Raw genomic sequence first — 22,174 nt, forward strand, 5'->3', positions numbered from 1 at the left:
GGAACATTTTGGTTATTCTGTAAAATCTTGATATTTTAGAAGGCTACTAAGATGGATCCATTAGACAAGAAGAAATAGGAACAAGAGTTTAGGCCACTTAGCCCCTCGAATCTGCTTCATCATTCTGTAGGGTCATGGCTGAAACTGACATTCCTCACATCCACTTTCTGCCTTTTCCCTTTTAACCCTTGATTCCCCCATTGATCAATAATCTGTCTCATCATTAAATATATACAAGGACTCTGTTCCTACAATTCTCTGGCAAGGAGTTTTAAAGATTCTTAGCTTCTGAGAAAATAAATTCCTCATTGTCTCAAACTTAAATTGGCATCCCTTAATTGTTAGGCTATGCCCTCTGGTCCCAGACTCTCTCCCGAGGGGAAACATCCTATCAGCATTTACCCTATCAAGTCCCTTAAGAATAGTGTATGGTTCGATAAGATCACCTCTCACTCTTTAAACTCCAGTGAATAGATTCCCAAACTATTTAATTGTGGTCATAAGACAATACCTCCAAACTAGGGATCATCCTAGTGAACTTTTTCTGAACTGCCTCCCTTGAAATTATCTTTCATTAAATAAGGGAACAAAAACTGTCCACAGTACTCCAAATGTGGTCTCACCAGCACCTTGTACAATTGTAGTAAGACTTACCTAATCTTGTACTGTACACCCCCATGCCCCCAAATTAATGGCAAACATTCCATTAGCTGACTTGATTACCTTGCGCACCTGTATGCTAGCTTTCTGTGTTTCATGCATAATTACCCCAAAGTCCTTTTTGTATTGTAGCTTTCTTCGGCTTTTCTCTATTTTAAACTTTTCTTTTGGTCTCGCTTCCAAAATTTTCTCTCATTCTATTCCATTTGCCAACTTTTTGCCCACTTAACCCATCAATATCTCTCCACATCCCTCTTGTAACCAGCCTTTTCAAATATTTTCGTGTTGTCTGCAAACCTCCTTTGAGGAACAGGATTTACATGCATTTGGAAGAGCAAGGACTGATTAGGGATAGTCAACATAGCTCTGCGATGGAAATTACATCTCACTAATTCGATGGAGTTTTGTTTTGAAAAAGTGATAAAGAAGATTGATCGAAGGTAGTGCAGTAGACATTGTCTATATGGACTTCAGTAAGGCATTCGACAAAGTTCTACATAGACTGGTTAGCAAGATTAGATCTCGTGGAATTCAGGGGAGCTAGTCAATTGGTTGTAATATTGGCTTGAAGGTAGGAGACAAAAGATGTGGTAGAGGGTTGTTTTCAGACTGGAGGCCCGAGACCTGTGATGTACCACAAAGATTGATGCTTGGTTCACTGCTTTTCATCATTTATATAAATGACTTGGATGCGAGTGTAGGAGATATGGTTGCAAGTTTGTACATGACACCAAAATTGATGGTGTAGTGGACAATGAAGAAGGTTATCTCAGAGTAAAATGAAACCTTGATCAGATGAACCAGTGGACTGAGGTGTAGCTGGTGGAGTTACATTTATTTAAATTAGAGGTGTTGCATTTTGGTAAAGCAAATCAGGGCAGGACTTATACACCTAATGGTAGGACCCTGGGACATGTTGCCAAATAGTGTTGAGGCTCAGTCCAGACTCCCTTGAAATATTTCAAGAAAGTAGCCCGGACCCTAACTTTGCTAGTTGTTAGTGGGTGTTCCAGGAGTGATGCAGCTGGCACAGTCATCTGGTTTTAAACAAAATAGAATTTATTTGCAAGATTACCAGATGAAACACAAATGAAAGAGAACAGAATATAGAATAACTTAACCTATCCAAAAACCCAACAGATCATCCGAACTTAATGATGCTATTCCAAATACTTGCAACAATCCCCAAAAACACACCTTTGCAAAAAAAAAAGGAACAATCCAATACTGGTTCTTGTGGGAGAGATGTCAGAGAGAGAGCATCTTTCATACTAAATGACATGACATTAAATTGATACAGTCCATTCAGGGTTATGAAGGCTGGAATTGTCTTCGCTCTTTCAGAAGTAGGTCCCTGCTGAGCAAGTCCAACTTAGAAATACAAGTTGCTTGTCCCACCTTTTCAACCCACTCTTCCAAATGTGGAATCAGATGTGCATCAGTCTTTGTAACTGCATTGATTTTGCAATAGTCCACACATAACCATTAGATACTATCAGGTTTTGGCACAGTTACAATGGGTGAGCTCCAGTCAATGTAATTCAGTTCGATTACATCATCTTGAAGAATGTGTTCAATCTCCTTTTTGAATCTGTGCCAACTTTAGAGTGTTACGCCTGTAAGAATGTTGCTTATTTGGAACAGTGTCTCCGAAATCTGCATCATACACAATTAGGTTAGTTCTTCCCAGTTTATTTCCACATACCTCCCCATGCAATAGTAAGAACTCTTTCGGGTCATTTCAATTTTCCTCTGGAAGGAAACTCAACTCAATAATTTCCCGCAATTTTTGACAACTTCCTCATTGTCCAATTTAATTTGAGGAATGTCCAATTCAGAATCCTCTGAACTTGGTTCTTCCCTCTGTGTTGTAACCAGTAACACCGTTCCCTTTGGCTTTCCTTCCCTGTCAAAATAACTTCTGAGCATATTCACATGACATGCTCTGAGATTCCTTTCTGTCCTTCTCAAATAGTTCACCTCACTCCGTTTCCTTTTAACTTGATAAGTCCACTAAACCTATCCCTGGAAGTAACATTAACACCTTTTATGTCCGATAGCAAAAGTTGAGAGTTTTTGATTTCTTTCTGCTCCTGCTGCATTGTATGTTGTGATACTTTTAAACGCTGTCTAGCTAACTCCCCCGCTCTATTTAATTGTTCCCAAAAATTTGACACAAGGTCCAAATATGTGGTCTCTGAATTATGACTTACCAGCTTCCCCTTAATCAATTAAGTGGTCCTCTCACTTCATGCCCAAAATCTAATTCAGATGGACTGAATTTGGTCCATTCATTTGGTGCATCTCTGATCGCAAAAAGTATAGATGGAATTCCCTTATCCCAATCATTTGTAGTCTTGACTATAAGCCCTCAACATGATCATTTAATGTCTGCCACCTTTCAAGCACTTTCTGCAACTCTAGATAGTAGATTTGAATTGTTTTATTCCTAAGCTGTCCATAACTTCCATTAATGATTTCAATGTGAAGTTTGACCCTTGATCTGATCTTCACTGTGGGTAGTCCGTACCTAGTGAAAAATTTGAGTAAATCCTCACAATCCTTTTAGCTGTGACATTGTGTAATGGAATGAGTCTGGAAATCTAGTGGACACATCCAATTATTAACAAATACTGATTTCCACATTTCGTTTTAGGTAGGGATCCTGTGCAATCAGTTAAGACTCTTGTAAATGCTTCCTCAAATGCAGGAATAGATATTAAAGGTGCGGGATTTATTACTGCCTGTGGTTCTCCAGTTACCTGACATATATGACATGTCTGGCAAAATTCAACTACATCATTGTGCATTCAGGCCAGTAAAAAAGTTTTTGTATTTTAGCTTGGGGTTTACTTATCCCCAAATGACCCTCTACTGGTAGTTTTGTGTGCCACTCTCAACACCTCTATTCTGTAACCTGCTGATGAACCTCTGTCCATTTCTCATCTGCCTGAATATGTGATGGTCTCCATTTCCTCATTAAGATCTCATTTTTAAAATAGTAGCATTCAGGGATATGTTCAGATTATTTTTCCGTCTATGCCTTTTTATACAACCACTTTAAATTTTCATCTTTCCGCTATCACTCAGTTAATTTATCTGAGCTAAAGATGTCTGCTTTGTCATCTATCTGCTCCTGGTTTGTCAGGCATTCGAATAAACAGGGGGGGGGTCTGCTAATTCCGCTTCCACTTTCCTATCTATACTCTTTGATCTATTCTGTTTCAACTGGTGACTGTGACCTCATTACCACACAATCAGGAAAAATCCCAGGATATGTGTCGTGCTTTGCCTGAGTTTCCACTGGCTTTTCAACCATACTAAGCAGTACTCCTACCTGTGAACCAGTTATGTCGTTAGCAAGGACAGATTGTATTCCTGGAGCTGCGAGTTTGTCCAGTACTCCTACCACAGTTTCTCCACTCTTCACTGGACACTCTACATAATTGAGCATCTCTTGTCTCTTCCTATTCCTAGTACCTTTTCTGGCAGTACTCCTTCAGAGGTACATATCTTTCAGTCACAGATTGAGAGGATCCTGTCTCTTAATATTGTAACCTCGTTACCTGCTGCTCCTGGCCTGTGTAAGTAAATGTTACCTTTGCAGGTATATGGTTGAAGAAGATCTGACACTTCCTCCTTGCACAACCTCGTCGAAGTTGGTTATACTGGTGCAACTTTCTAGCCTCTGTTACCACTCCCACAAAATTCATGGTTTATCCTGTTTTCCTACATCTGGCTTCCGAATGCTTTTCCTAACTCACCAATACTGATTTCATGTGACCTACTTTAATACACCGGAGCTTTTAAATTTCTCTTTCCCCTTCAAGATCTACGTTTCCCTTTCGATGTGAGGATCTCTCTCTCTCTCTCTCTCTCTCTCTCTCTCTCTCTCTCTCTCTCAATTTCTATCCCTCATGGATTGAAATTGAGTTTGGAAGCTACGCTTTGATTTATGGACCAACTCATGGTCACTAATCATTTCAGCTGCTGGTCTTGCCCTTTTAACTCTCTACTCTTTCACATGAGTTCTCACAGCTTCAGGATAGTAAATGTTTGAATTCCTCCAAAATAATTGTCTCTCTAAGAGTGTCCTAAGTTTGCTGTATTTTTAATGCCCTTATCCAATGATCAAAATTACTTTGTTTGATCCTTTCAAACCCAATGTGGGTCTGACCAGCATTCCTCTTTAGATTCCTGAAATGTCTGTAGGCTTCTGACACAAGCTCATGTGCACTTGAAATGGTTTTCTTTATCTCCTCATATAGTCCAGATACCACCTCTGATGTGACAACCTCACTAGCTCTACCTACAAAGCCCACATGGTCAGTGGTCACTGTATTTGTTTAGTGTTCTTTTCAAATGAGATGAAAAAGGCTTCCATATCCTTCTCATCAAATTTGGCAATTCATGAATATATTTAAACAGTTCCTCACCAGGCCTTTGACGACCATGGGTTTGCTCATCCTCGCTCTCTTCCTCACCAAGCTTAACTACTGGGCTACTGCTGTCATTATTGTCTGCTAATTTCAGCAGCTTTACTTTTTATTCACCTTTTGTGAAAGCACCAAAGTCACTTCTTCCACCCCGCCCACCCCCCCCCCACCCCCGAAAGCTCTTTGTGACTGAAATAGCCATTGCTACCCCAAGCACTGTTTAAACCAACTGAAATCAACACCCAGAGTAAAAGACACTAACACCTGCCACTCTCAACCTTTGAGTCGGTCAACACTAATCCTAATTTGGAACTACAGAACAAATCCTGCAAAGACTCTCCAATCTGTTGTGGGCCAGGCCAGGCCAGGCCAGACCCTCAAAACATTTCAAGAAAGTAGCCTGGACCCTAACTTTGCTCGTTGTTTTAAACAGGTGTACATACTAGAGAAGGTGCAAAACTTGACCCACTCTTAGGAAATAAGGCAGGGCAGGTGACTGAGGTTTTCATTGGTGGAGCATTTTGGGGCTAGTGACTATATTCTGTTAGTTTTAAAATAATGATGGAAAAGGATAGACCAGATCTAAAAATTGGACGAAGGCTAATTTTGACAGAGTTACGCAAGAACTTTCACAGGCTGACTGGGGGCAGATGTTCACAGATAAAGGAACAGCTGGAAAATGGGAAGCCATCAGAACTGAGATAACTAGAGTCTAGGAGGCAGTATGTTCCTGTTAGGGTAAAAGGAAAGGCTGGTAGGTGTAGGGAATGCTGGATGACTCGACCCCTGGGGGTCACTTAGCTCGTTTGGCTGCATGGCTGGTTTGTGATGAAGTATGGTGCCAACAGCATGGGTTCAATTCCCACACCAGCTGAGTTACCGTGAAGGATTTTTAGGGGTAGATTCTTTACTCACTGAGTCGTGAGTTCGTGGAATGCCCTACCAGTAGCAGTGGTGGACTCACCCTCTTTATGGGCATTTAAATGGGCATTGGATAGGCATATGGAGGATAGTGGGCTAGTGTAGGTTAGGTGGACTTGGATCGGTGCAACATCGAGGGCCGAAGGGCCTGTACTGCACTGTAGTTTTCTATGTTCTATGTTTAATTGAGGGTTTTGTTAAGAAAAAAAGGAAGTGTATGTCAGGTACACACAGGAAAGATCGGGTAAATCCTTAGAGTATAAAGGCAGTAGGAGTATGTTTAAGCGGGAAATCAGGAGGGCGAAAAGGGGACATGAGATGGCTTTGGCAAATTGAGTTAAGGAGAATCCAAAGGGTTTTTACAAATACATCAAGGAGAAAAGGGTAATTAGGGAGAGAATAGGGCCTCTCAAAGATCAGCAAGGTGGCCTTTGTGTGGAGCCGCAAGGCGTGGGGGAGGTACTAAACGAGTATTTTGCATCAGTGTTTACTGTGGAGGAGGACATGGAAGATATAGAATGTTGGAAAATAGATGGTGGCATCTTGAAAAATGTTCGTATTACAGAGAAGGTGGTGCTGGATGTCTTGAAATACACAAAGGTGGATAAATCCCTCGCACCTGATCAGGTGTGCCCTAGAACTCTGTGGGAAGCTAGGGAAATGATTGCTGGGCTCCTTGTTTAGATAGTTGTATCATCGCTAGTCACAGGTGAGGTGTCAGAAGACTGAAGTTTGGCTAATGTGGTGCAGCTGTTTAAGGTAGTAAGGACAAACCAGGGAACTATAGACCAGTGAGCCTTACATTGGTGGTGGGCAAGTTGTTGGAGGGAATCCTGAGGGATAAGATTTAACATATTTGGAAAGACAAGGACTGATTAGAGATAATCAACATGGCTTTGTGCGTGGGAAATCATGTCTCAAACTTGATTGAGTTTTTTGAACAAGTAACTAAGAAGATTGATGAGGGCAGAGCAGTAGATGTGATCTATATGGACTTCAGTAAGGCATTCGAAGAAGTTCCCCATGGTAGACTGGTTAGCAAGGTTAGATCCCATGGAATACTGGGAGAACTAGCTATTTGGATACAGAACTGACTCAAAGGTAGAAGACAGAGGGTGGTGGTGGAGGGTTGTTTTACAGACTGGAGGCCTGTGACCAGTGGAGTGCCACAAGGATCAGTGCTGGGTCCACTACTTTTCGTCAGTTATATAAATAATTTGGATATGAATATGAGAGGTATAATTAGTAAGTTTGCAGATGGCACCAAAATTGGAGGTGTAGTGGATAGCGAAGAAGGTTACCTCCAATTACAATGGGATCTTGATCAGATGGGCCACTGGGCTGAGAAGTGGCAGATGGAGTTTAATTTAGATAAATGCGAGGTGCTGCATTTTGGGAAAGCAAATCTTAACAAGACTTATGCACTTAATGGTAAGGTCCTAGGGAGTGTTGCTGAGCAAAGAGACCTTGGAGTGCAGGTTCATAGCTCCTTGAAAGTGGAATCGCAGGTAGATAGGATAGTGAAGAAGGCGTTTGGTATGCTTCCCTTTATTGGTCAGAGTATTGACTACAGGAGTTGGGAAGTAATATTGTGGCTGTACAGGAGATTGTTGGAATATTGCGTGCTAATCTTGTCGTCTTCCTATCGGAAAGATGTTGTGAAACTTGAAAGGGTTCAGAAAAGATTTACAAGGATGTTGCCAGGGTTGGAAGATTTGAGCTATAGGGAGAGGCTGAACAGGCTGGGGCTGTTTTCCCTGAAGCGTTGGAGGCTGAGGGCTGACCTTTAGAAGTTTATAAAATCATGAGGGGCAGGATAGGACAAACAGACCAAGTCTTTTCCCTGGAGTCGGTGAGTCCACAAATAGAGGGCATAGGTTTAGGGTGAGGGAGGAAAGATATAAAGAGACCTCAGGGGAATCTTTTTCATGAAGAGGGTGGTGCATGTATGGAGTGCCAGAGGAAGTGGTGAAGGCAGGTACAATTGCAACATTTAAAAGGCATCTGGATGGGTATATGAATAGGAAAGGTTGTGAGGGATATGGGCCAAGTACTGGCAAATGGGACTAGATTAGGTTGGGATATCTGGTCAGCATGGACGCGTTGGACCAAAGGGTCTGTTTCCGTGCTGTACATCTGTGAACGTAACTCTCTGAGATGTAACGTGGATATTCCAGGAGTGACGAAGCTGGGTCAAGCGCCTAGTTTTAATCAAAACAAAATTTATTTGCAAGATTACCAAATGAAATACATACAAAAGAAAGCAAAATATAGAATAACTTAACCTATTCGCAACACATCAGATCATCCCAGATTAATGGTGCTATTACAAATAACTTGCAACACTCCCCAAAAACTCCCTGAAGAAGGGCTCATGCCCGAAACGTCAACTCTCCTGCTCCTTGGATGCTGCCTGACCTGCTGCGCTTTTCCAGCAACACATTTTCAGCTCTGATCTCCAGCATCTGCAGTCCTCACTTTCTCCTAGGCCACTTTTAGAATACTGTAAACTATGTGTAAAAGAACAGTTATGGATCATGTTTTTCCAGTCTATTTGTCCTTTCCTCTTTTGATCTTCAGTGTTTCAAACCCAACAAATTATTGATTTAATTGTCTCTTTCATCCAATCTCAATCATTTATAGGATCATGAGAAATAGGTGCAGGAGTAGGCCATTTGGTTCACTGAGGCTGCTTTGCCATTCAGTAAAATTATAACTCATCTGATTGTGGCCTTAACTCCACATCCTTTGAGTTCTTTGTCAGTCAACAATCTCTCTATCTCGGCCTTAATAAATATTCATTCATCTAGACCACTATAGAAGTGATTTCCACTGATTAATGACTTATGACAGAATATTCAGCAGGTCTGATAGCATCTGTGGAGAGAATCAGTTACTGTTTCGGGTTGAGTGACCCTTCTTCAGAATAGGAAGGTTTCTGATTGCTGAATCTTCAATCCATGCTACTTTGCTTGTTGGAAGCAGTTGAAGGGATGGTGTTGGAGAGTACATACAATTACACCTACAAACAGTGGAAGTATACTATGGAGAGTTGTGAAGGCAGCCCAGTCCGTCGTGCAAACACACTTCCATCCATTGACTCCATCCAAATGTACTTCTGCCTCGGGAAAGCAACCAGCATAATCAAAGACTTCCTCCCATCCAGCTTATACTCTCTTCCACCTTCTTCCATCGTGCAGACGTTGTAAAAGATTGAAAATATATACAAATAGATTCAAAAACTGTTTCTTCCCCAGTGTTATCAGACTTTTAAATACGCCTCTTAAATGTTAACTTTGACCTCTCTCTGCCACCCCCTCCCCACTCTCTGCCACCCCCCTCCCCGCACTCTCTGTATACCATGCAAAACAATACTTGTCACACTTACTCAGATACAGTGGAAGCAATAACTCAGACTCCAAAAATGAAGTTTCTGTGGGGTGCACCTGTGTGCTGGAAGCTACATATGTTTATACACAGGACCTTGTCTTTGTCAACAAAATGAGCACGTACACACTGCACCTGTTTCAACTCTGCAAAATGGATGATAATCATTCACTGGTCCATTTCTCAGGGCAGTGTCCTGATCATAGAGTCATATTGACGCATTCACCTTGACAATGTCTCTACAAATCCGAGTTCGCTGGCCAACCATTCGGCAATCTTCTCTCATGCAGTGCAAGTTTTGGTTTACCCCTTGAATTATTATTTTTGCAAAATGTTGTGATAGGTGCATCACAAAATACTTGGACAAAATGTCTTTTACTGCAATGCTCAACTACTGTACAAGCAAACCACTATTTTTTAAAATAATGGATCGTAGCACATTCCCAGTTGTAGATATAAGACTGATTAACCTACAGTTTTCTGTATTCTTCCTTTCAAATTTGCAGTTTCAAATCAGCCAGGGCTGAGGCCTTTTTAATTTTAGCCATAACAAACCTGTGTATTTAAATTCTGACTGCTAACTGAATTTGTTTTCTCATATTTTAATATTGCTGCTCATTTTCTTTATATCAAATAATAAATAAATTTGGCATCTTTGTTTCATGCATTTTGTACTAAAATAATTTGTTGAGTAGTGTGAAATGTGAGCCCGAATTCTAAACCTAGCAGAGTCATCAAGCCTGATTTGTTAGTGAGGAAGTCTGTATTAAATTTACAGTCCTGTTGCATGACTTCAGTTTTTCCTTCAAACCATTCCTAAGTTACACCAAAATTCATTATTAATTGTTATGACAATAAGGAATTAAATGCTGGCTAAAAGAGCCATAATAGTGCAGTGTTCATAGTTCTTCATTATTTACACATGTACAGTCATTAAGCAAGACAGAGTACATGCACATCAAATTTATTTCTGTTTTCTGCTTTTTGTTTTTAGAGTTACATCTATTGCTGATCGGCTGAATGTAGATTTTGCACTGATTCATAAGGAGCGTAAAAAAGCCAATGAAGTTGACCGAATGGTTCTGGTTGGTGACGTAAAGGATCGAGTAGCAATCCTTGTTGATGATATGGCCGATACTTGTGGTACAATTTGCCATGCTGCAGACAAGTGAGTCGCTCAATTATAGAACCTGAAAGAACACCTCTGTAGCAACCTCACCTTTAAAGAAAACAAACTCCCTTTTTTAAATGTGTTTATCACACTCACAATACCAATCTCACCTAAATTTGTTTCTGTTTTGTAGCAGTGTTAACAAAGACTGCCAAGGTTTTCCATCTCTAATTATTGTAATCTAGTGATCTACGTTCCAGCACTTCTGTTGTGATTATTAATGAGACAGATATTCTGCTGATTGCCACTTCAGCCTTTTTCTATGAAATTTCTGGGAGAAGATTCTGATCAGGGCTTCTTCAAAACTATGAACTCATATTTCAATTCTGACAAGCCATGCCCCCTTTTGAAAAGACTCAGCTGTCATATTCTGAAATTTAAGGGTCTTGACAGCTGATGTTAAATGTAATTTCTTAAGGTAAGTGCCAGCTGTGGAAAGTGTAAGATGCCAAGTTGGCAGGGGGCTAGATAAAATATGCATTGTTTAAGTTAGGTCTGGTTGGCTTGTAGAAATTAGGTCTGGGGTAGGGTAGGGACTGTGGAGTTGGGTTAGGTCCGGCAGAGTGGTATAGCAAGTTGGGTTGGGTGCAATTCAGCCATTGGAGTTGGGATTGTTCCAGGGGCAGGAAAGTGATCTTTGATCTTGTCCGGTACAGTCTGGTGGCCAGGTCCAGTGTTGTGGATGAGCTGGGAGTCTGTTCACATCCAGGGGCCAGGGGATGGGTTGTTGCATCAAGACCTGGGAGAGGTGTACTTGTGTGCCTGAGAGGTAAGAATGGAGCCTGCTGAATAGCAAATTTCAAGAGTAACTATTTGCTTAATTTTGTCAGAACCGTCTGAATTATCTGCTTTTAAATGGAGCCTTTCAGAGGATTTGTGAACTGCTTAATGGAATCCTCAATTTCCCAGGCAATTCCTTCCGAGTGTGTTACAATGGGAATTCACATGGGCCACATGCACAACTTCCATCTATGCTGGAATAATGACTGGATGTCATAAAATCAGAGTCAGAATTAGAGTGGTGCTGGAAAACACAGCAGGTCAGGTAGCATCCGAGGAGCAGGAAAATCGATGTTTCGGGCAAAAGCCATTCATCAGGAATGAGGCTGGGAGCCTTTGTGGTGGAGAGATAAATGAGAAGGGGTGGGGTTGGGGAGAACGTAGCTAAGAGTGCAATAGGTCGATGGGGGTGGGGGGGGGGGGAAGGTGATAGGTCGGAGAGGAGCATGGAGTGGATAGGTAGGAAAGAAGATTGGCAGGTGCTGAGCTGGCAGCTTGGAACTGGAATAAGGTGGCAGGAGGGGAAATTAGGGGAAATGAACTTTTCTCCCATCATAAAATCAGGCCAATATTTGAAGATGTGTACAACAGATTAATATGCTTGCAGTGGGCAACTTTCTTTGACTGAAATTTGGAGGATTTGCCATATCAGCACTTCAAATATTGTTTTGAGCTCTCCATCTAACTTGCATAGCAGTAGATTTGCAAATAAGGTACTGTAGGTAGGTGAGCCTATACCTTTTTTATACTTGAAGATCTGATCTGACCATGAAGTGGAGAAAACAGTCAAGGTCTGTACATTTTCATTATTCTTTTAGGTTTTCTTGTACTACTGCTAATTTACAAACATTAATATTCTATTCCCTTCAATAAAATCAGTACTCATAAGAATGATTCCTTTGACTTCCAAACTGCATCCACCATGTTGATTATTCTGGAGTACTTTCCCATGTAAGCCAATGATCAATTCCATCTGCAGTTAACCTCTTATGTTGCTGTCCTATTTTTTAATGCAACATACAACATGAAAGTATTTTGTTGAGAAATATTCTGTTTTACTGTCATTAACAAGAATGATCTTCACTGTAACTAAAGTACTTTTACTATTAGTGTTATTAAGGTGCACAGCCACGCATCCTAGAATTTGTTGGTTTGCATATACTGTTTATAAATCTACAGCGTGGTCAAGGCAAGGTCTTTAAGTCTTTGGTTGACATGGACCCATTATGTAGTCTAATTTGCCTTTGCCATCTCTTAATTGGTGCATTCATTGCACCGTTACATTTTGAAGTTTTTAAAAATCTGATTCCAAAATCCTTTGGAATTCTGGGAAGCAAAATATGGCCAATTTCTGACGATCTTCCTCAAAAAGCAGACTCTTGTTTTGCTCCCAATACTATCAGTTGAACTTAATTTCAATGTTCTTGCTTAAGACTGATCTGTAAAACTCAGATTTGAGATGCTTTGGTTTGCGAAGGAGGAGAGGAGCATAGACCATTGATTAGCTTGTTTTAAAAGTAATGAGTAACTTAATTGAACTCACCGCTGTTCTGTTTAATTTGTAATTGTGCATGTTTTCCCAAGCAGTTATTGACGCATCAAAAGTTAGAAATGAAATGCTGCAGTTGGTGAGAGGGGAGGAGCTTAGTTTTTGAATTGATTCATTTGTGCATTATAGGCTACTTTCTGCTGGAGCAACCAAAGTCTATGCTATCCTCACACACGGAATCTTCTCCGGTCCTGCTATCTCCCGTATCAACAACGCCTGTTTTGAAGCAGTAGTGGTCACCAACACAATACCTCAGGAGGATAAGATGAAGCACTGTCCCAAAATACAGGTATGTTAAGAATGAATTATTTATACAACAGAGGGGAAACTCTGATGCAGTATCAAGAGAAAATTTCCTCGGTACTTCCCTTAGAGCTTCCCTTGAAATAGAGTTTGATGCGTATTTTCCATTCATTCTCTGTATGGTTTTTAGCCAATAGTAGCATGTATCTATGGAAATATTCTAGTTTACATGGCTGAGTATTTTCCTCTCTTTATTTGCTGTGGGGAGAGTGGTTATCAACTATCAAGGAGAGGAACCAGAGGCACTACAGGGGTAGTTGGAGGTTCCAGGGGTTAAATGTTTTAGTAGGGTCAGAGGTGGGGGTAAAAGAGGGGGAGGTGTGGCATTGCTTGTCAAGGATAGTATTACAGCGGTGGAAAGGACAATGGATGAAGACTCGCCATCTGAGGTAGTTTGGGCTGAGTTAGAAATAGGAAAGGTGAGGTCACCCTGTTAGGAGTTTTCTACAGGCCTCCTAATAGTCCTAGAGACGTAGAAGAAAGGATTGCGAGGATGATTCAGGAGAAGAGTGAAAGTAATAGGGTGGTTGTTATGGGGGACTTTAACTTTCCAGATATTGACTGAGAAAGCTATAGCTCGAGTACGTTAGATGGGTCGGTGTTTGTCCAATGTGTGCAGGAGGGTTTCCTGACACAATGTGTAGACAGGCCAACAAAAGGTGAGGCCATACTGGATTTGGTTCTGGGTAACGAACCAGGCCAGGTGTTAGAATTAGAGGTAGATGAGCACCTTGGGGACAGTGACCACAATTCAGTGACTTTTACTCTAGTGATGGAGAGGGATAAGTGTGCACTACAGGGCAAGAGTTATAGCTGGGGGCAGGGAAATTATGATGCGGTGAGGCAGGACTTAGGATGCGTGGCTTGGAAAGGTAGGGAAGGACACAATCGATACGTGGAGCTTGTTTAAGGAACAACTATTGAGTGTCCTTGATAAGTATGTACCTGTCAGGCAGGGAGGAAAGGGTTGTGTGAGGGAGCCGTGGTTTAATAAGGAATTGGAATCCCTTGTTAAAGGGAAGAGGGCGGCCTATGTAAAGATGAGGTGTGAAGGTTCAATCGGGGCGATTGAGAGTTATAAGGTAGCCAGGGAGGATCTAAAGAGAGAGCTAAGAGCAGCAAGGAGGGGACATGAGAAGTCCTTGGTTGGTAGGATTAGGGAAAACCAAAAGGCTTTCTATAGGTATGTCAGGAATAAAAGAATGACTAGGGTAGGAATAGGTCCAGTCAAGGATAGTAGTGGGAAGTTGCGTGTGGAGGCTGAAGAGATTGGGGAGACACTGAATGAATACTTTTCGTCAGTATTCACTCAGGAACAGGACATTGTTGCTGATGTGAATATTGAGTCACAATTAATTAGAATGGATGGCTTTGAGGTATGTAGGGAAGAGGTGTTGGAAATTCTGGAAAGGGTGAAAATAGATAAGTCCCCTGGGCCTGACCGCATTTATCCTAGGATTCTCTGGGAAGCAAGGGAGGAGATTGCAGAGCCATTGGCCTTGATTTTTATGTCCTCGTTGTCTACAGGAATAGTGCCAGAAGACTGGAGGATAGCAAATGTGGTTACCTTGTTCAAGAAAGGGAGTAGGGATAACCCTAGTAACAATAGGCCGGTGAGTCTCACTTCTGTTTTGGGCAAAGTCTTAGAGAGAATTGTAAGGGATAGGATTTATGAACATCTGGATAGGAATAACGTGATCAAGGATAGCCAGCATGGTTTTGTGAAGGGCAGGTCGTGCCTCACAAATCTTATTGAATTCTTTGAGAAGGTGACTAAGGAGGTGGACGGGGATAAAGCGGTAGATGTGGTGTATCTGGATTTTAGTAAGGCGTTTGATAAAGTTCCCCATGGTAGGCTACTGCAAAAAATATGGAGGTATGGCATTGAGGGTGCGTTAGAGGTTTGGATTAGGAATTGGCTGGCTGGAGGAAGACAGGGTAGTAGTTGATGGTAAAGGTTCATCTTGGAGTGCAGTTACTAGCAGTGTTCCGCAAGGATCTGTTTTGGGACCGTTACTATTTGTCTTTTTTATAAATGATCTGGAGGAGGGGCTGGAAGGTTGGGTGAGCAAGTTTGTGGATCATACGAAAGTCGGTGGAGTTGTCGACAGTGAGGACGGATGTGGCAGGTTACAGTAGGATATAGATAAGCTGCAGAGCTGGGCAGAAAGGTGGCAGATGGAGTTCAATGTAGCTAAGTGTGAAGAGATTCACTTTGGTAAGAGTAACAAGAAGATAGCATACTGGGCTAATGGTCTGATACTTGGTCGTGTGGATGAGCAGAGGGATCTTGGTGTCCATGTACACAGATCTCTGAAAGTTGCCACCCAGGTAAATAGTGCTGTGAAGAAGGCATATGGCGTACTGGCTTTTATTGGTAGAAGAATTGAGTTCCGGAGTCCTGAGGTCATGTTGCAATTGTATAAGACTCTGATGCGGCCACATCTGGAGTATTGTGTGCAGTTTTGGTCGCCATACTATAGGAAGGATGTGGAAGCACTGGAACGGGTGCAGAGGAGGTTTACCAGGATGTTGCCTGGTATAGTAGGAAGATCGTATGAGGAAAGGCTGAGGCACTTGGGGCTATTTTCATTGGAGAAAAGAAGGTTTAGGAGTGACTTGATAGAGGTGTACAAGATGATTAGGGGTTTAGATAGGGTTGACAATGAGAACCTTTTTCCACGTATGGAGTCAGCTATAACGAGGGGGCATAGCTTTAAATTAAGGGGAGGTAGGTATAGGACAGATGTTAAGGGTAGATTCTTTACTCAGCAAGTCGTGAGTTCATGGAATGCCCTGCCAGTAGCAGTGGTGGACTCTCCCTCTTTATGGGCATTTAAATGGGCATTGGATAAGCATATGGAGGATAGTGGGCTAGTGTAGGTTAGGTGGGCTTGGATCGGCGCAACATCAAGGGCCAAAGGGCCTGTACTGCGCTGTATTTTTCTTTGTTCTATGTTCTATATTGTATTGGCTTTTGAAATAAAGAAAGAACTGCTTAGGATAAGCAACTATTTATAGAATCCAATACTGAAGTGGGAAAAAAAAACTGCTTGAGCAATTTATATTTTAAATGCTAACGTTTCCTAAGCTTGTAAATAGCATTAAATTGGGAGAGTTAAGTAGCACTGAGAAGAACTAGAGTAAATGACAAGATTATGCTGAGACTGAGTGCTGCAGAAGAATCAGATCTAGGAATTAAACATTGCAGGAAATAAGATATTTACGAAAGAGAGGGAAAACCTGAAAGTGGCATATCTCTATTTGGAATAACGTGATGCCACAAACAAAACTAAAATAGAATTTGCGGAACATAGACAACGGATCAGTAACACCAATGGTTGAAGTGAAGTTGAGGAATAGATATGCAGACAAATGAAGGAATTGAGTAAAAGAATATTAAATAATAGTAGATTTCAACTACCCTTTGTATCAATGGGCAGAGGAAGTGGACTTCCTATAATGTGTGCAGGTCTCCTTTCTTGCCTAATGGGTTGAAGCATTTGTAATCGTCTTTAGCCAGATGTGCATGTGGATGATTCATTTCAGCTTCCTGCTGAGGTCCCCAGCATCACAGAAGCCAGTCTTCAGCCAAATCAATTTGCTGCATATAATATCAAGAAACAGTTGCAGTCATTTAATATTGTCAGGGCCCAAAACCTTTGCAGTGTTTTACCTACGGTATTGAAGCATTGTGCTTCCGAACAAGCTACAGACTTGGCCAAGCTGTTCCAATATACCTACAGTATTGGTATCTAGATGACAATGCAGAAAATTGTCCTGGTCGCTATGATCCTACAGTGAGACAAGTATAGTCTGACCAGTCAGCACCCAGTCAGTCCACTGTCTGTTATTTTTAAGGTGGTTTTGATCATACAATCAAGTGCTACTTGCTCAACCAAAATGATTGGCTCTGTTTTGGTTCTGCCAGAGCTATTTGGCACATGATTTCATTACCGTCTTGGATCAAAAAATGACAAAACAGCTAAATTTGAAAACAGGCAAGAGTGATTACCATTGAGACTAACTCTGTGTTATTAAGGAATCCTAGCAAAAGAGGTGAGAATGAACTTGACTGTCAAGTCTCCCTATCTGTAGTTTGATGTGCATGATGTAGTGGCAGTGTGTGGATTTGAACTCTGGTAAGTTCACCTGAGAAGAGGGACCCTCTCCATCATGGTGAAAATTAAGATCCACAGTGCTTTTATTTATAGGGAAGAGCAAAAACTAGAGGCTATTGATGCGAGTCACCAAGAAATCATACACTAAATTCATAAGCCTTTTTCACACAATGGTGAATGTGAAGCCTGCTCTATAGGAATGGTTGAAGTAAATCGTGTAAATATATTGAAGGGGAAATTAGGTAAGAATATGATGGAGGAAGCATTAGAGAGAGGTGCTGATAAATGAGAGTGGATGGGAACAAACTTGACTGAATGTTGTCGTCCTGTTTCCCCCCTCATTCGAAGCAAAATGCTCAGAGACAGTATAGTTTTACCACTTTCATCTTTATTCTGGCCCCTGGAGGGAGAGAGAACGATTGCCTTTGTGCATAGGGACAGGAGTTCATGGTCTTCTCTGGAACAGGGTTTCTCAATGAACTATATAATCATTTTACAGGGAGGAGCATCCAGATTAGGCAACATACCTATTTATTGGGTGATCATAACAATCAACGAGTATCTTAGCAGAGACCAAACCCTTTACTGTTCTACAATCAATGTCCTTAACTTTGTTCACTGGATTCATACAGTAGATACTTTTCACCTTGCTGACGTTACAAACTGAATGCTACCTCATCTTGTTAAATGGCTCGACACAGTGACTGCTTTTCCATCTTGTTCACCCATTATCCTTGCCTCCAGCACCTCATTGTTAACTGTAAGTTTTTATCTGATCTGAGTCATGCTCATAAAACTCAACTTAATTCTTTTTCTGCCTGCTTATACCCTATGCCCATGCTCTAGGAGAAAGTGAGGACTGTAGATGCTGGTGATATCAGTCAAAAGGTGTGGCACAGTTTTTGACTCTGATTGTAACACTGACGTGATCTTGTTTCTGTGCTGTACGTTTTATGTATCACATGCTTCCTAATCTACTTCAATCTATTATTGAAGGTTGGATGCCAAGATTTAAGCTTTGTCTTATTGTATATGGTAATTGTCCTGAAATAGTTTTCAGAATGAAATATCACTTTGTCTCAATGTATTCTACTTTCACAAGATTGAGCCTTTGTTTCAGGATGGAGCTTACCGCAGTTGCTTCATCCAGGATAAGGCCCTAATGTAACTCTGTTCCAAGTATTATGGATGTGTGAATTTCCATTTAAGCATTCAGTGGACTATTCCATGTTTTAAAGGAAATGGTTCAAAGGAATATTTTGGAAGAGAAAATATTGGGGACGACATTTCAGACCATGGCCCTCAGCTATTAGAGATATTGTCACCAATTTCTGCTCAGTTTGTTTCTATGCCTAGCCTTCCCTACCTAATTCCACAACAGTTTGTAAAGCAGCAGGTAGCAACTTTGAGAAAAATTTGAAATGTTAGAAAAAGGACATTGAACAGGATTACGTGGGCAGCGCTCCGAAAGCTAGCATGGGTATCGTGGGCCAAATGGCTTGACCTATCCTGTAAAATTTGAATTTATTTTATTATTGTGAGGATGTATTACTAGCTACAATGAGTGCAGTATAATTTCATGATGTAGATGACATCAATTGTAATGTAAAGCTTAATGTTGTGTATTTACCCCTGATTCATTCTCAAATTGTCAAACTAATGCAGTTCATCCGAGTTGTACTTCAGTTAACATAATACTTGTTTCTGGTTTCTCACATAAGTTGTAGTATGACTAAAGTAGAAACTGATCTGTCTGTATTCCAATACACAACTCATGTTGAATCATCATTTTGTTTCCTTCTATTAGGTTATTGATATCTCCATGATCCTTGCTGAAGCAATTCGAAGAACTCACAATGGAGAATCTGTCTCTTATCTGTTCAGCCATGTTCCATTGTAGTGTCTATGCACTGCTGTTGCAGTACATGCTATTTTACCAAATTGTTTCTTTTCCATGAGTCCTTCTGTTGCACCTGCCATACCAAAAGGTTAAAAAGTATTCTTTGCTTCTGCTTCACATTGTGGTACACTTCTATCTGAACTGAAATTGATTAGACATTTCAGTATGTTAGATGTTTCCAATTAAAAGCAGCAGCTACAATTGGGTTTGATATGTATAAAACTTAACAACACTTTTCTTTATGTAGGGCTATATATCTGGTATTTACCTTTTTAAAAAATCATGCCTAATTTTTTTTCTGTACTCTATGTATTGCAATATTGATTGCTACAAGTCTGCAACAGTGTAAGCTTACCGCTGTTTTACTCAGAGCAGGTTGTTACTAGGTGCTTACAAATATTTTGGCAAAACTGGAATAGAGATGGTGTGCTAGGGAAATTAATGTATTAAATCATTTTTATTCCCTGCTTTTTCATATTGTAAAATTTGTTTCTATCATTGCAACAGCACATTTAATCAAATTCTGTATATTTTCCGCCTGAAACAGCTCAACTGTATACTGCTAGAGAATGGACAAATTATTTTTGTCTTGGTTTTATGCTGTTTTATGCCTTATTAAATGTACAGTAATTTAATAGTTATGAATAATTCCAGTAATGCATGGTAGTGATATGTTCCTCCTGAGTTGTAATTGGTTTGGATTGAGCTCTTTTCATAGTCAGCAAGAAGACAATTCAGTTGACATGCCAAGAAACTTTAAATTAATTGGAACCGTAATGAATATAGCTCATTCAGGCAGTATATCCGCCCTTAAACCTGGATCTAAAATAGTTTTATTTAAAACCAAATGAACTTTTTTTTATAGGAAACAAGTGGAGAATTGTATTTTGTTTCCATCAAATTCAAATAACTTGGATAAACCAATATAAATTTAGTCAGTGTTGCAATTTGATTTACTTGATTTATTTCTTATTCTGTGTACACATATATGAGCCATATATTTAAGAACAATAGTTGTGACTTCATGTAGTTTGCAACTCTGAGTAATTTTGTTCTGTATTTTTGTAATGGGATAGAAAGACACTAAATCTGTCCAGTTGCTTGCACATAAGCCAGAAGAGTAGCAAATTGATTTTGCCCCTAGTTTGACAGTAAACTATAATGCTGGTGCATATTTTTTAGTAGTATTGTAACTTTGAAGAACTCATTTGAGTGAAATCTTGCTTGAGAGTATCTTGGAAACTTTTTTTTAAGGACACTTGATCAGTTTAATAAGATGGACATGTGCAGAATTTTGAAAACCGCAACTATTCTGCAACTCTTGTCACTTGCAAATTTGAAACCTGAGGAGATTGTCAGCTGAAATTAACCTTTCCTTAACCTCTAAATATATTGGAAATCTATAGGTAATGAAGCTGTAGAATGAACTTTTCATAGGTTATCAGGTGTCTTTGCTTAACAAGGCCAGGCATAGTCAATACATTGAAGCCTTATAAAAATAATTTACAGACATAGTTTCTGTTGGAATGCTGGTTCTGTTAGGGATGTTGCTGTTTGTTCAACACCATCAAATGACTTAGGATTGTAGATGCCATTTTGTAAATGTCGCATAATTGAAAACGTTTTTGGGAGTGTTAAAATGCTGGCTTGCACACTTGGGGACTAAGTTCCAACCAAGGATATAAACATTTTGATTTACCTACTGTTCAATTCTAATGTGAAACAAGACTCCTTTTAAGCCACTTTGCAGTTGCCCAGAGCACATACAATGGGATTATTTTAACCAGTTGGCACGCAGGCAAGTCATGGGGAATATGTGGAAAGTCTCAGCTTTGTCTACGTTGCACACCTTATGTTGTGACGTCATTGAGTTGGGATTGCTAGATAAAATTGTGCAAAAATTGTATTTCTAAAACTCAGTGAAACTTGTGTTTACTGTTTTAGATGAAGTGGATACCATTTCCCTATTGTGAATATAAGCAAGACATTGAAATATTTTCTATATTTGCGCACACAAGGATCACATTCATAGTTTATATACTAATTTGTTGAAACGAGACTCTAAATCACAGAAAGGGATAGGGAAGGGTTGTCCCTATGCATGATTCAATAATCTGGATGATATTGTTGCTCACTCTGGACTTGGCTCCCAACTGACCCCACTTTTGTCCCTTTTGGACTAGCTCAAGCTATTCTGAATTGTCTCTTTGGTTTCAGAGTGGTAATGCGTGGAAAGTCTGATCTAGTGCTGTATAGAGCTATATTATCTCACACGAGCTATGTATAGCTTTTGGGTTCTTTGGTTGAACATTGGACTGGAGTTGCCTTATATACATATACAACCCACACATATGTCATGATCTGAGCGTAAAAATATTGATTTTTTTTTAAGGCTATCTCAATAAATTTGGTGTTAAACCCTGTACAGTTATATTGGGACAATTTCCACATATTCAAGTCTGCAATTGTTACTCCGTTTTTAGGTTGTTTTCTACAGTATGGATAAAAGCTGAAGAGCTTACGTTTGTCCAATCATGTGCTCCAATAAACGTGATATTTGTCATGCAAGTGTTCTGATTTCAACTGTGTTCATTGCCATAATGTTGTAATTTACTTTTTTTGAAACTTTTTCTTCTCTCTCGCTCATGCAACTTTTTGAGATATAATTTCCTGGGCAGCGGTTCCCATCCAATACCTTGTCTAAATTCTCATTTAGTAGTTTGAGTTATCAAATTAAGGCTTGTTAGATTACTATTCATGGAAGATATCTTTAGACAAAAGTATGCCTGAGTCTTGTATTCTTGATGTGTCTTTGTGCCGTCAGCCAATTCCTAGGGCAAGAGTTCATGTGTCCTGAGTTGCTTACAATTCAATTATTACTTTAATATTTTGGAAAATGGAGTATAATGTGCAAAATGTGGAGTTGTTCAGCTTGGATGGGAGAAC

The 22,174-nt window shown here is 40.2% G+C and overlaps 1 protein-coding gene across 1 annotated transcript in view; it reads left to right on the top strand.

Moving 5' to 3' along the window:
- The window catches only part of prps1b (phosphoribosyl pyrophosphate synthetase 1B), a 54,492-nt gene extending 32,717 nt beyond the window's left edge, over positions 1–21,775 (top strand). Inside the window, exons 5-7 of the mRNA XM_060832741.1 lie at positions 10,399–10,572; positions 13,034–13,193; positions 19,136–21,775. Of these exons, the coding sequence (XP_060688724.1) occupies positions 10,399–10,572; positions 13,034–13,193; positions 19,136–19,228 (427 nt within the window). The 3' untranslated portion in view covers positions 19,229–21,775. The remainder of the gene's footprint in view (positions 1–10,398; positions 10,573–13,033; positions 13,194–19,135) is intronic.
- Positions 21,776–22,174: the final 399 nt, after the last annotated feature.

The sequence above is a fragment of the Hemiscyllium ocellatum genome, chromosome 11, assembly GCF_020745735.1.
Source record: "Hemiscyllium ocellatum isolate sHemOce1 chromosome 11, sHemOce1.pat.X.cur, whole genome shotgun sequence".
In the NCBI taxonomy this organism is placed as follows: Eukaryota; Metazoa; Chordata; class Chondrichthyes; order Orectolobiformes; family Hemiscylliidae; genus Hemiscyllium; species Hemiscyllium ocellatum.